Source organism: Oncorhynchus masou, chromosome 8 (assembly GCF_036934945.1).
Source record: "Oncorhynchus masou masou isolate Uvic2021 chromosome 8, UVic_Omas_1.1, whole genome shotgun sequence".
NCBI classification, from domain to species: Eukaryota; Metazoa; Chordata; class Actinopteri; order Salmoniformes; family Salmonidae; genus Oncorhynchus; species Oncorhynchus masou.
This window is the reverse complement of record NC_088219.1, coordinates 30087255-30102310: the sequence shown is the minus strand read 5'-3', so window position 1 is coordinate 30102310 and position 15056 is coordinate 30087255. Positions and strand designations below refer to the sequence as shown.

General features: G+C 40.4%; 2 protein-coding genes across 4 annotated transcripts in view; both read left to right on the top strand.

Annotated features, from left to right (window-relative positions):
* The first annotated feature begins 4012 nt into the window (after positions 1-4012).
* Positions 4013-10812, top strand: LOC135544517 (syntaxin-2-like). The gene is made up of 11 exons (XM_064972189.1): positions 4013-4258; positions 4946-5047; positions 5263-5362; positions 5936-6010; positions 7157-7230; positions 7327-7435; positions 7789-7862; positions 8038-8175; positions 8355-8465; positions 9032-9136; positions 9476-10812. Exons 1-10 carry the CDS (start codon positions 4229-4231, stop codon positions 9134-9136), a joined length of 918 nt encoding a protein of 305 aa, XP_064828261.1. The 5' UTR covers positions 4013-4228; the 3' UTR covers positions 9476-10812.
* Positions 10813-12006: 1194 nt separating this feature from the next.
* Positions 12007-15056, top strand: part of LOC135544516 (RIMS-binding protein 2-like) — a 110903-nt gene continuing 107853 nt past the window's right edge. For all 3 annotated transcript variants that reach the window (XM_064972188.1, XM_064972187.1, XM_064972186.1), the window contains exon 1: positions 12007-12116. The gene's annotated coding sequence lies outside the window, so the exon portion shown is untranslated. The remainder of the gene's footprint in view (positions 12117-15056) is intronic.

The following is a 15056-nucleotide window of genomic DNA, read 5'->3' as shown; positions in this document are numbered from 1 at the left end:
ACAGCGATCACTATCGGCTGTCCAGGCTGATCTATTATCAAAATGTCTCCATCCATTCCATTATAGACTACTTTTTTGGCAATGTAATAGTGTCACCTTGTGGAATTGTAATTATTTGCAATACAAAATTGATACTACTGTACTTGTTTATAAGTTACATGGTGACATATTGCCATAAAAGCTAATTGTTGTAACATGCAGGCCTACACATGTTTTGTTGTTGAACTGAGTGTCTTGTAACCTGCCAGAGGCAGCAAGCCGCAGAACATTCAGCCTCCAGAAAAACCATGAGAAAACGAAAATGTATGCCAGGGATGGGCAAAATCAGCAATCATGAGGGACCACAGTAGCATGCAGGTCTGCATACCCACATCCATACCCACACATGCAGTCAGAGCCGGCCCTAGCCTTATTGCTGCAACTCCACACATAGGGCTAAGAGATAATTGTGCAATTTTATAACTAATTTCCTGCAATTCTACTCATTTTGCCATCATTTGAATATGATATCAATTGGGTCCCCCAGTCGGTAATTTGACCATTATTATTTAAAGTTTAGATAGCTGGCAAGACTAATCAATAGAAAACATGTTAGCTGACATGGGCTAATTGAGTGACTGACATAACAAGATAAAAACTGCTGATACACAACCAAATTTCGAAATTGCAGATTCTGTATTCTGCTATTCTAACTCTCAACATTAAGTTGAGACTCTGAGTTATTTAAAAAAAACTAGACTTTGTGATAACTGGTGGGGAGAAAGGCCCCCTCCCCTGATCAGACGTTGCATTCATCAACCAATAGTTGTGTTAAGGCAAATTTGGTTCATTAAAAAAATATATAACTTTTTGTTGGTAACGTATTGTCGAAAGCACAAAAGCAATATTATTTACTGTGTCGATAGAGGAGTAGGCAAGTGTACAATAATAACATAATTTGATGTGCTAGTATTATTTATTTCATGGATGAATTAAATTGTAAATGAAAATATACACATGTGGTGCTAAAGGATAAAAACATATTTTACATTGTAATACACTACTAATACATGCCATTGTGTGATGGAGGGTTTATTTTTCCACTCTCACTAGGCCTACACATTCACACTTGAACTGAATTGAATGGGGGATACATACCTACTTTTCACTGAAGAAGTGAACGAGGTACGATATATATATATATATATATATATATATATATATATATATATATATATATATATATATATATATATATATATAATTTCGATCGAAGACCTTAAAAGCATGCCTGACAAGACCAATGAAATCATAAAGGTATCCTAATATAGTGTGGATACAGGAGTAGCCTATTCTATAATAATGTAATGGTATGTGCTTCTATTATTTATCTAACTGATTAATGAATTTGTAAATGTGGATGGGTAAGCTACTTCATTCAATGATTACGGTATTGTACAAGGTAGATACAGGAGTAGCCAATAGTCTACAATAATAATGTCATTGAATGTGCTATAGTATAACTTATTTCATTGATGAATTAAATTGTAAATGAGGATGGATAGGCTACTTCATTCAGTGAATACAGAATGTCATGCTATCTCTGGGAGTATATTAATGAAAGCTTTTCAGCTGTTGAACTATGGCAAGGTCGAACTAATTTCTAAATCTATCTTTCTTTTAGTCAAGAAGTGATGAGCCAGAGCAACCAATCAGCATCATTGTAGCTGTTCTACTCACCACGACACTGCTCTCCCTCCACAAGCAACCACATCCTCTTCTCCTGTTCAATTAACTTCTCTAAGGTAGGGGGCAGCATTTGGAATTTTGGATGAAAAGCATTCCCAGATTAAACTGCCTTCTACTCAGGCCCAGAAGACAGGATATGCATATAAATTGTAGATTTGGATAGAAAACACTCTAAAGTTTCCAAAACTGTTAAAATAGTGTATGTGAGTATAACAGAACTGATTTGGCAAACCTGAGACAAATCCATCCAGGAAGTAGGATTTTTTGTTGTTGTTGTAGTAGTTTTCTATTCAATGCCATTACAGTATCCATTGACTTAGGACGCAGTTCCTATGCCTTCCACTAGATGTCAACAGGCTTTAGAAATCGTTTCAGGCTTGTATTCTTATGAGGGAGTAAGACCAGTCTGAACGAGTGGACCCTAACTTGATGCAGAGTTTTTTCAGGCGCATGTGCATTTTTTCATGTTTACCTTTTATATTGACGACGTTATTGTCCGGTTGAAATATTATTGATCATTTAGGCTAAAAAACAACCTGAGAATTGAATATAAACATTGTTTGACATGTTTTATGAACTTTACGGATACAATTTGGATTTTTTGTCTGATTGTTTTGAAGAAACCTCCAAGACATCACCATCTCACTAACGTACGCCATTGTCATCACAGCTCCCCCCAGCGGCAGTAATCATATACATACATTTCATGTAAATACATTTCATGTAAAGGCACAGTAATTACATAGTCCATGACTTTGGTGATGTTTGAAGGCAATTGAAAGGAATTTTAACTGAGTGAAAAACTGTTTGGTATTCTCCCCATTGTAAGTAATGGAGTTTGGCTAGGTTGCTAATGGTTTACATGTAAGAGGAGGGATTAAGATGGCGTCCGAACTTTCTGTATTTTTTTCACCAACGTTTTAGATCCAATTATTTTTATTTTGTATGGACAAAGGCTCAGTATCATTTATTTTCTGTCTTCCATTAACATTATTGCATGTCTAATCAAACATTTAAATTAAATAATTAAATAACTGTATTTTTACATACCTGATAAACCTGTAACCTGTGTGTTTGCTTGTTTACGTATGTCTCCTACCCTGTTCCCTTTACTCTGCTCCTGTTCTCCAGGACCTAGGAGCTCTGCCTAACACCCAGACATGGATCCTCCTGATGTTCTCCATTACCCACCACCCTCCCAACTTTTCACTACATAAGAATCTGTTGTTGTCATTATCTGCTAAGAAATAACAAGAAAGCTATCATACTGGGCATATAATGTGAGTTGCACAGATTAACTAAAAACACTAGCACTGCAAACACTCAAAACAAATAGAGCAGCAGCGCCTGGACTTTGCAGTCTCCTTCTTCGAGTCCCCCTTCTGAGACTGACTGCCTGTTGAAAACAAGTGACATGCAGAACCTCCCATTCACACAGCACCCACCTCCTCCCTATTCCACACATCATAATTAAAATTTTCAGTCTATGATTGTCATCAGAGTGTACAATATGTGAAAGTAGATTGACATCGGTGATTTTCAGGTCAGAGAAAGAAGTCAGAGTTTATGAATTGGAATTTCGTGTTGGATGACCCATCAAAACAAAAAAAAATCATAGTCTGAGCTTTTTTTCCAGAGTTCCCAGTTGTATTGAATACACTGAAGTCAGAAGTCAAAGATTGCCGAGTTCAGAGTAAATTTTTGAATGTGCCGCTGGAGACCTACGCTACCTCTTATTTCTGAATAGGGCTACCTCTAACAAAAAGGCTCTTGTGTCTGCATTGATCTGAGAAATAGGCATATCTACACAGTAATGGTGACTTGCTGTGATATCACCTAGCCTAATAATTTGTGTATTGAGGTGATATGCCTATTTTAGCTAAATCGACAAATGAAATTGATTAGGTTACTCTGGCAATTAAAAATATTTTTTACAAAATCATGTAATTGTAGACGTTTGTAAAGCGCTCATGGTGAGATCTTTAATAATGAACTAAACATACACTTCAACTAACATGTGACATATGGTAAGATCTTTCATAATAAACTTACAAGCAAACTGCCACATTACACCACATGAACACTACGAAACACGACTTGTACATGGCGTGTACGTATCACGTGACGTGAACGCGTCGTCGGCACTTTGAAATAAGATGTTTGGTGACTTGATGAGAGGTATTGGTAGCGTCACGAGGCTTAATTCTGGCACCTATCACCCCCTATAGTCACCTGTAGAGCTCACTGCTGTTGACGTCAGGTAGGTAATAGAACTCCACTCATGCAGGCGTGGCCAAACGTCTCGCGGGTCTCTGAAAAGCGCTTTTCTGTTGAATGCGAACTATTTTTAAAATCGACAAACTGCTTAAATGAATAACGGTTTACTATTATCGTGAACATTTAAACAGGAGAGGAATATATATGCTATTTAAGTCTACTTACGGAGCTTTAGCAAAGTCGTTTTCACATGCTTTGAACACATTTGTTGTTGAAGGGCGTGATGAGGGACCGCCTGGGCGATTTGACAGCGGTGAGTATCACTATCAGAGAATGGAAATAACTAGTTAACATTTCTATCTAGAAACTAGGACGTCTGCTTTGCGTTTCTTTTTCATTCTCACTTTAAGTTTCAGTTAAATTGTTCATGAAAATGTGAATTGTTTCTGTCGAGTCATTTCGAGTCAACTACGACTCTTGTCTGTTACAGTACAGTAGCTGTAGGCTTTATTGAACTTTAGCATACAATTAGGGAACTATTGGTATTGTCGGTTTCTTCGATGGAAACAGGTGTACTGTACGATAACTATATATATATATATGTTAGCCTTTTAATCCGTGTGCCAGCCAGGTAGGTTAGTGTAATGAGGGCCTACACCTAGCTACTATTGTCAATGTTACATTTAATTTATTATGAGCTGTTGTGTTTCTTGTACCTATAAATGGGTTGGTCAAGGCTATTGATGCCTATGACTCCTTTTAGAAAATATATATATATTTTTTTACATTTTATAGCTTTGTTAACTAAGGCTATTCTAATGTGAGTAACGTTTATTTTAGGAATGATTTTATTCTCCCTCTGGCATTACACTTCACACTGGTAGGACTGTGCAGGTAATTTTTCACAATGGGGTGCTGAAATAACATGTAATTGGCATGGCAGGCCTAGTATTTCTTTGGTTACAGAGGCCTTCCACTGATCAGACAATTATTTTCACAGAACAGCAACAATAACCCTTTTAATGTGGATGATGATGGTGATGATGATGATGGCACCATCACAGTGGATAACAATTCCCTCAGGGATGACTTCTTGAAACAGGTAGTCTACTTGGAGCTTTAAGTTTGCATAGTCAAGCGTCTTCTCTAGCTCTGTTTGCCAAAGTCTAGCCAATGTGTGTTAAATGTATTCTGTTTCTTGCTGACTGTTGATTCCTTTCAAATGTCACTGTAACCCTCAGTGAGGGTAATACAATGTTTTGATTATATAAGCCTCTTTGTTGTGTGTAAACTAATGCGACATGTTGTGTTTGGAAGGTGGGGGAGGTGCGACGCCTCATCGATAAGATCTCTTCCCAGGTAGATGAAGTGGTGAAGAAACACAGCGCTATCCTCTCTGCTCCCAACCCTGAGGAGAGTGAGTATGGCCCCCTCACAGCTGCACACATTAACACAAATTGTCTTAAAATGTGAAAAGGACAGGAAAACCACATTTTAATGAAAATGGTTCCTCTCCAGGATGTTGTCTAGTCTGGAAAAGTCACATATTAAATACAAATGAGTAGGCAGGAAACACTGCCTATAACTCCAGCCCAACCAGCCTGCCCATTTCCTCTAATAGTCATCTGTTATTACTGGATTAAGGAAGTGCCAGACAACCTTTGGCTGCTGATGACAATCTTTTTTTTATTGCTTAAATGCTTCATATGTTTTCTGATGGAAATGGACGTCTATTTCACATTGAGAAATCTGCAGTCATATCTAGGCATGAACATTTTATTCTACGATGGCTCCAACAGAATAGCTTGCATTGAACTGAATAATATTAATATTATACAGCACTGTGGTGGAAGGCCAGGTCAATATGCCACCAACAGATTATAGATGTTCCCAGAAGAGTTGTAAAAGGCAGCCTGTAGTGACCTCAATTGGCACCTCTGACCAGTCACTCGCTGCCTTTGATGTGCTGTCTCCATGTTTCTCCCTTCAGGCACCAAAGATGAACTGGAGCAGCTCACCAATGAAATCAAGAGGAATGCCAACACAGTGCGGGCCAAGTTAAAAAGTGAGTTCATAATAAATCAACAATTTCCTGTGTGTATCAAGAATGGTCCACCACCCAAAGGACATCCAGCCAACTTGACACAACTGTGGGAAGTATTGGAGTCAACATGGGCCAGCATCCCTATGGAATGTTTTTGAGACCTTGTAGATTCCGTGCCCTGACGGCTGTTCTGGGGGCAAAAGGGGTGAAACTCAATATTCGGAAGGTGAGTTCATAATTAATCAGTTGGACTGTAAGGTAGGGTATGAATGAAATAATATGTAAGTGGGAGAACTATATAATGAGTTTGGGAACACTTCCCTCAATTCAGAGGGAGTTTAGTTTATAAGGGAGATTTGACTTGCAAATTAGCTGTACGTACGGGAAAGCTACTACTGCACACCTGGTCATAGGTAAACACATGGCTGGAATAGTTTGACCCCCACTGCTAACAATATAGATATGATATCTGTATGAAGAGGTGTGTGCCTAACTGCCTCTGCATGTATGGGAATATGTTAGGATGATGCATACATTTGTAAGTTGGACTAATTGTTTGCTTTCATATGCAAGTGTATGTTTGGAGTTTAAGTAATGTATTGATGCATACGGTATGTGTGTGCATTAGGTAATACACTGAGTGTTAAAAACATTAGGAACACCTGCTCTTTCCAGGAAAAGACTGACCAGATGAAAGCTATGATCTCTGTTACCTGTTAAATCCACATCAATCATTGTTGATGAAGGGGAGGAGACAGGTTAAAGAAGCCTTGATGCAATTGAGACATTTTGTATGTGTCATTTAGGGTGAATGTGCAACACAAAATATTTGAATGGGGGAGGTTAGTAGGTGCCAGGCACACCAGTTTGAGTAAGTCAAGAACTGCAACTCAGCTGGGTTTTTCACACTCAACACTTTCCTGTGTGTATCAAGAATGTTCCACCACCCAAAGGACATCCAGCCAACTTGACACAACTGGGAAACATTGGAGTCAACATGGGCCAGCATCCCTATGGAATGCTTTTGAGACTTTGTAGATTCCGTGCCCTGACGGCTGTTCTGAGGGTAAAAGGGCGTGAAACTCAATATTAGGAAGGTGGTCCTAATGTTTTGTACACTCAGTGTATATTGCGTCATGCTGACCAAGCCTTGCTGTGTGTTGGCAGCCATGCAGGACAGCCTGCCTGAGGATGAGAATGCAAACACAGCCTCTGTGGACCAGCGCATCCAGACAAACCAGGTCAGAACTGGACCACATGTTAACTACAATACATTTGTTTCAGACATAGACCCTAATGGAGTTCTCTGTGTGTGCCGTTTGTCTCCCCACCTTCAGCACACAAATCTGATGCGCTGGTTTGTGGATGTCATGACGGTGTACAACGAGACCCAGATGTCCTTCAGGGAGAGGTGCAAAGGACGGATTCAGAGACAGCTGGAGATCAGTGAGTGCAGGGTTTGCGCGCACAGAGAGAGAAACATTATTGCCTTCTTAGCCTAGACAGTCACCTGTTTTCTGTGTGCTGTAAATCTTTATCAGCAAACAGGAGTGTTCTGAGAGGGGGAGGAATACCCTGGCCACGCCCTAAGATTACAGAAAGGGGAGCTTGCAACAGGAGACACCTGTGTTTAGTGCTGCCTTAGCAACGGCTTTCAGGGTTGTCTGGGGGAGGGGTTGCAATATATGTAGTCAGGTGACCAGAGGAACAGGAGGTGGGCTCTTTAGTAACTGGTCTGCTGTTAGTGAGCCCTTGTAGTTAATTTGTGAAATCAGTTTTCCAATTTTTCTTTCTTGAAGCTGGGAAAGTGACCACTGATGAGGAGCTGGAGGAGATTCTGCACAGTGAAAATCCTGCAATCTTCACTTCTGATGTGAGTGGCATATTCTTAGAACACTCATGTATCACTTTACACAAATAAATCAAGAGATGTAAGTATAAAAGTGAATTGAATTCTTGCACTCATTTCCTTCTACACGGTTACAGCTTTGTGGATTATTTTGCCACATCATAAATGTCTCCTCCTGTACTACTTCCTCCCTGTACAGATCATCTCCGACTCCCAGATCACGCGCCAGGCTCTGAATGAGATCGAGTCTCGCCATAAGGACATCATCCGCCTGGAGTCCAGCATCAGGGAGCTCCACGAGATGTTTGTTGACATGGCCATGCTGGTGGAGACTCAGGTGAGATGGATGTCACAAAGGGAAATATGACTTGGAACAAAACTGCCTTGTGTATAAATCCTCTATCCTATATAATCACATTTGTCAATGTAATAAGCATATACGAATTTAAATAGGGTTTCAAAGATCCCCTGGAAAACCTCTGTATTGTGATCTGTGTGTTGTCGTGTGTCCAATAGGGGGAGATGATCAACAACATAGAGAAGAATGTGAGCAGTGCAGCAGAGTACATCGGCGTGGCCAAAGTGGAAACCAAGAAGGCCGTGCGGTACCAGAAAGCGGCGCGCAGGGTAAGACTTTTCCCCCGTTTCCCCAGCCTTTTCAAGAGCAACACCACCGCCGTCCCCAACGAACCAAAACCCACTGCTGTCAAATGAGCCACTATAACCATAGCTTGTCCTGCTGCCACTGAACATGCCATTCAAGTTAGCACTGTGAATGAAGCTAACATCCCGTTCAAGGTCAGCCAATCATTTGTAACGCTGTGAAGCTAATGTCGCACGCCTGAAGCATTTATTAGATTTATCACCGAGAACCTAATCTCTCAGGAGCCTAGCGTCACATCTGATGAAGGGAAGATGGTATCACACCATAGAGATTCCCGATAGGTTAAGCACAGAACTGCTATGCAAACTGCCTGTAGAAGTGTACAAACTGTGAAATGTTAGCCATGGCCCTTGCCTCTGTATGTGTGATGTTTGTGCTGTTTACATGTAATGACCGTTGGAAATAAATGTGACTTGCAATTAAAACAGACAATTATTATTATTTGAATATTTTTATTAATGTATGTTTGGCCGAGTACACACTATTTTGACATAAAGCCTAACATTGTGCTTCTTGTTTGTTTTGGCAGAAGTATGTCATAATTGCCATAGTCGTGGTGATCCTGCTTGCTGTAATCGCACTTATCGTTGGTTTGTCTCTGGGTCTAAAACTGCCCTCAACCGCACAGCCTTAGGTAATTACTACTGATCTACACAGACAAACACTGTCTGTCATGATTTAACACACACATAGACAAATACTGTCTATACGACAATAGCAGATTGCATTTAACTCTCTAAATGCAGTTCGTTAGTCAAATACTGACCGGTTTATTACTATGGCAACTTATACGTAAGACTGTCCACCCCTGGCCTGTGGGCTATAGGAAGTAAGGGCCCTGAACTTTTCCTTTTTTTACATTTATCCTTTAGTTCTTAATTCATTGCTTTTTTTTATGAGACTGTATACTATGTATTTGGACAATGCAGCTGATTCAATTTTCCTTTTGTTCCCCACTCCTTTTCCTGGACAGCTCTTCTTTTTCACAGAAAATGCTTTATCTTGCTATTGGTGGGGTTATTAGTGTCATCGTTTTAGCCATTGTTATGGGGTTGAGTGTCTCATAGTGATTTGTCCAACCCACCCCCCCTCAAAAAAAAAAAAACTTAAACAAAAACATTCAGTCTCAACCTCATTCTTCCATCTGAAATATCTACCATGACCACTAATACCTTGCTGGGTGAAGTGACTCCCCTCTCTCATGGAGTGAGTAAAAGCTCCAATGAGGAGTTTCTGCTGCGCATTTCAGAGGAAGACGACAACTCTGCACCTGCAGTATCAACCAGAGGGTGGTGCTGAATCTCCTGTTTCACTCCTAAACCATTTCAACCAGACATGCACTATGCACTTTTGACACAAACACACATACACACAGCATATGTTTTACTATCCTTGTGGAGACCTAAAATTTATTTCCATTCTATTTCTCCAAACTCCTATCCTTAATTCTAACCCTAAACTTAAGCCTAAAATAGCCTTTGTCATTTTGTGGAGACCTGGGAAATGTCCCCGCAAGGGAGAATTGTCCTTGTTTGACTATCCTTTTGGGGATTTCCGGTATCCATGAGAATAGATACACAGAGCCTACACTCAGTTTACTTATAACCTCTGGTATTCTTTGAAATGGTATCCGTAAATCCCAGTTACATGTTTGTTTGTATTCCTTCTCCTGAATTGGTTGGATGTACTCCCTACTTGAAGATGTGTTCTATCAATTAATGTTTGACTGTTTCTTTGTTCCTCTCATTACATTTTGAGCTCCAGAGCTTCATCAAATATCTTTACACCACTGAACATTGCAAATGTATATTTTCAACTTTTGTAGAATTTATTTTTATAGTCACCTGAACGTGTATCCGATGTTACTCGTTATTTATTTGTGCTGTATTTTGTTAACAGCTGTGATAATGAACTTGATATGACATTGCTGACTGAGTGCTTGCGGAGTTGAGACAAACATCATATTGTACTACTGCACCTGTTTAAAATATTATATTTTCATGCACAAAACACTAAGCTCACACTAGCTATTGAGTACAGTGGATCTAATTTAGCCAAGTGTTGCAGTTGTCAGAATTAATTTAGGAAGGTGGGAATGGTGTCAGTACACACTTTATTATGCCTGTGGTTTTCATCAAGTGCCTTACAACAAATGACAAAATTAACCACAGCACTGTCCAAGTCTGCAAGATATGACATCACTTGTCTAAAGTGAATCCAGCTGATATGTAAAGTGTCTCTTTCAATGTTCTTTCGCTTCAAAAGTATCTATGATAGCCAACCAAGAGAGAGCAAAAATAAAGCAGTATAAAAAAAAGCTTTCCTGTAATAGTTCATTCCAATCCTGCTGTTTCATTGAAATCAAATTATCTTAATTTGAACATGTTTTGAGCAAAGTGCGGTTGATATTGCTACTCATCCTTGTTTTACTTTAACAACTCCTTCTGCCTCAATGAAAAGCTGTTTTTCTGTTGGTCACTGAAGAATCAAAGGAGCTGAACAATTATCCATTCTGGCTCCTGTCCTGGCTTATACACTATATACAACCATCTCCCTTACCCCCTCGCTCTCTGTAGTAGAGGTATCAGCAGCTCTAGCTCATGTATCCAAACACTTGCAGGAGGAGAGAGGGTATTTATCTGTGGAGGCTGGTGGGAGGAGCGATAGGAGGACAGGCTCATTGTATGGCTGGAATGAAATAAATGGAACCATATGTTTGACTCTTCCTTTTATTCCATTTACAATGAGCCTGTCCTATAGCTCCTCCCACCAGCCTCCACTGGTATTTATAGTGTTATAGTGACGGACACAGCCAGAACCTGCGCAGCTAAGTCTAGTGCCTATTTATAGATCCCACCTCATTAGACCTATTCTCATCCTATATCCTTGTAATTTTAAGATGTGGAACCTTTCTGCTTTCAATAGGACATGGTGTTATGAACAATAATTGCAAGTCCCACTTGTTCCAGTGTTTTGTAGTGAATGTTGTTACAGCCCATGTCTATACTTTTGATAATGTAGAAGATGTCAGTATGGATCACGGTGACTATCTTTGACTATGACCTGAAGCTTCATGAGTTATGGTGATACCGGCATGGGGCAGTTTCTCTACCGGCTACGATCACAGGTGAAATTCCCCTCTAGTCACAGTTTTCCTTTTCCCATTTTCTCATCCCTCTCTTCTGCTCCTGCTGTATATGTGCCATATGGCCACACAGCAAGCAGCTCCGGGTGCAACAATGCTGGGATGAGAAAGACAACACATTGGGCTGTGTTTCAAGAATACAGATCTAATGAGAATCTCCCGCATTAGCACGTACCAACACACACCATAGGAACCATGGAAACAACTGAACCTGCTGTGTTTTCTCTGGAGGCACGACACATTCAGACATGCAAATATTCACTCATTTGTATTTAGCTGGATACACACAGTGATCTGCACACTACATCCTCTTACATTTGCCCTTTCTGCCACACAGCTGCCTTTATTACATGACTAAGGAGGACCAGACCAACTGATATCAAAAGAATACACTGCCAAGGGATGTCGGGTCATCTGCAGCAAAGAAGGGAGGAGAGAGTATAGTGAAAAAGAGTTGATTACCACTGAGGTAAGACAATTTGAAAAAACATGGGAATCCATCCTCTGAGGTAATTATTTGTATGTCTATACTGAACAAAAAATATACACGTAACATGTAAAGTATTAGTGCCATGTTTCATGAGCTGAAATAAAAGATAGCAGAAATTTTTCATACGCACAAAAAGCTTATTGCTCACATTTTGTGCACAAGTTAGTGAGCATTTTTCCTTTGCCAAGATAATCCATCCACCTGACAGGTTTGGCATATCAAGGAGATGATTTAACAGCATGATCATTACACAGTTGCACCTTCTGCTGGGGACAATAAAAGAGCACTCTAAAATGTGCAGTTTTGTGTCTTAACACAATGCCACAGATTTATTTTTAGGGAGTTGTCCACCAGAGAATTGAATGTTAATTTCTCTACCATATGCCACCACTAATGTCATTGTAGAGAATTTGGAATTCTATTTTTTTTTAACCTTTATTTAACTAGGCAAGTCAGTTAAGAAGAAATTCTTATTTTCAATGACGGCCTAGGAACAGTGGGTTAACTGCCTGTTCAGGGGCAGAAAGACAGATTTGTACCTTGTCAGCTCCTAGATTCAATCTTGCAACCTTTCGGTTACTCGTCCAACGCTCTAACCACTAGGCTACGCTGTCCAACTGGCTTCACAAATGCAGACCATGTGTAACCTCACCATTCCAGGTCCTCCACATCCTGCTTCTTCACCTGCAGGATCATCTGAGATTAGCCACCTGGACAGCTGATGAAACTGAGGAGTATTTCAGTCTGTAATAAAACCCTTTTGTGGGGGAAAAACTATTCTGATTGGCAGGTCCTGGCTTCCCATTGGGTGGGCCTATACCCCTTACAGGCCCCCCCATGGTTGCGCCCCTGTCCAGTCATGTGAAACCCATAGATTAGGGCAAAATTAATTAATTGAAATTGACTGATTGTCTGTAACTCAGTAAAATTGTTGCATGTTGCGTTTATATTTTTGTTCAGTATATTTTACCAACTACACGGAGAACAGTCAACACAAAGTGTACATGAGCATTTATGTACACTACATGACCAAAGGTATGTGGACACCTGCTCAAACATCTCATTCCAAAATCATGGGCATTAATATGGTGTTGGTCCCCCTCTTTGCTCCTATAATAGCCTCTGCTCTTCTGGGAAGGCTTTCCAATAGATGTTGGAACATTACTGCGGGGTCTAGTGAGGTTTGGGCACTGATGTTGGGCGATTAGGCCTGGCTCGCAGTCGGTGTTCCAATTAATCTCAAAGGTGTTTTATGGGGTTGAGGTCAGGGCTCTGTGCATGCCAGTCAAGTTCTACAACACAAATCTCAACAAACCATTTCTTTATGGACCTCGCTTTGTGCATGGGGGCATTGTCATTCTGAAACAAGAAAGGGCCTTCCCCAAACTGTTGCCACAAAGTTGGAAGCACAGAATTGTCTAGAATGTCATTGTATGCTGTAGTGTTAAGATTTCCCTTCACTGGAACTAAGGGGACTTGCCCGAAACATTATTCCTCCTCCACAAAACTTTACAGTTTGCTCTATGCATTGGGGTAGGTAGTGTTCTTCTGGCATCCGACAAACCAAGATTTGTCCGTAGGACTGCCAGATGATGAAGCGTCACTCCAGAGAACATGTTTCCACTGCCGCAATGGTGGTGAGCTTTACACCATTCCAGCCGACGCTTGATATTGCTCATGTTGATATTAAGCTTGTGTGCGGCTGTTTGGCCATGGAAACCCATTTCATGAAGCTCCCGACGAACAGTTATTGTGCTGCTTCCAGAGGCAGTTTGGAACTTGGTAGTGAGTTTTGCAATTGAGGACATACGATTTTTACATGCTTCAGCAATTGGTGGTCCGGTTCTGTAAGCTTATGTGGCCTACCACTTTGTGGCTGAGCTGTTGTTGCACCGAGACATTTCCACTTTACAATAACAACACTTACAGTTAACCGGGGTAGCTCTAGCAGGGCACAAATTTGACGAAATGACTTGTTGTACCGGTGGCATCCTATGACGGTGCCACGTTGAAACTCACTGAGCTCTTCAGTAAAGACATTCTTGTGTCAATGTTTGTCTATGGAGATTGCATGGCAGTATGCTCAATTTTATACTCCTGTCTAGTGGTAGCCTAGTGGTTAGAGCATTGGACAAGTAACCGAAAGGTTGCAAGTTCAAATCCACGAGCTGACAAGGTACAAATCTGTTGTTCTGCCCCTGTACAGGCAGTTCACCCACTGTTCCTAGGCCGTCATTGAAAATAAGAATTTGTTCTTAACTGACTTGCCTAGTTAAATAAAGGTAAAATAAAATTAAAAATTAAAATGGTGTGGCTGAAATAGACAAATCTACTAATTTGAAGGGGTGTCCACATGCTTTTCTATATGTGGTGTATGTATGAACATCATTGCTTTTCCATTCTTATTATCTAAATTTAGAATCAAAATATACATGACTCCGGGGTAGGTATCATTGTTTTTTCTATTTTGTGAAAATCCTGCCTATAAATAACAACACAAGTGCTAATTGGTGGGTTGTGAGGGGGCAAGAGGTGAGTTGCTGTGGGGACATTCATTTCTCATGCCTACAACAATAGACCATGGTCGTGTTCAGCAGGCATAACATGGGGACTAATTTGAAATGTAATGAGGTACGCATTTCATTTCCTGCCGTTTGAAAACAACCCAGAGCTCTCGGGTTTCTTCTTCTCCCTGCAGCAATACAAAAGCTCTCCAAGGTGAGTCATTAAGAAGCTGTGAGGTGTGTATGAATTTGGCAGAGTATGTGTGTTTGCGTGCATGCACGAGTGTGCAGTGTGTGTGTGCGTGCGTGCAGGTTCAAGGTTTAAAGGGAAGGCAGTCTGCTTTGGTTTGGGATAACAGGACAGCTCTCCTCTAAGGCACCTTTTTTTAAAGCCACAAAATATTGGCATCTATTC

Bases quoted from the DNA above. Each gene is read 5' to 3' on its own strand.
- LOC135544517 (XM_064972189.1), top strand. From the start codon at position 4,229: ATGAGGGACCGCCTGGGCGATTTGACAGCG. The intron at 4,259-4,945 runs GTGAGTATCACT...TTATTTTCACAG, and splicing joins GCCTGGGCGATTTGACAGCG to AACAGCAACAATAACCCTTT. The intron at 8,176-8,354 runs GTGAGATGGATG...TGTGTCCAATAG, and splicing joins CCATGCTGGTGGAGACTCAG to GGGGAGATGATCAACAACAT.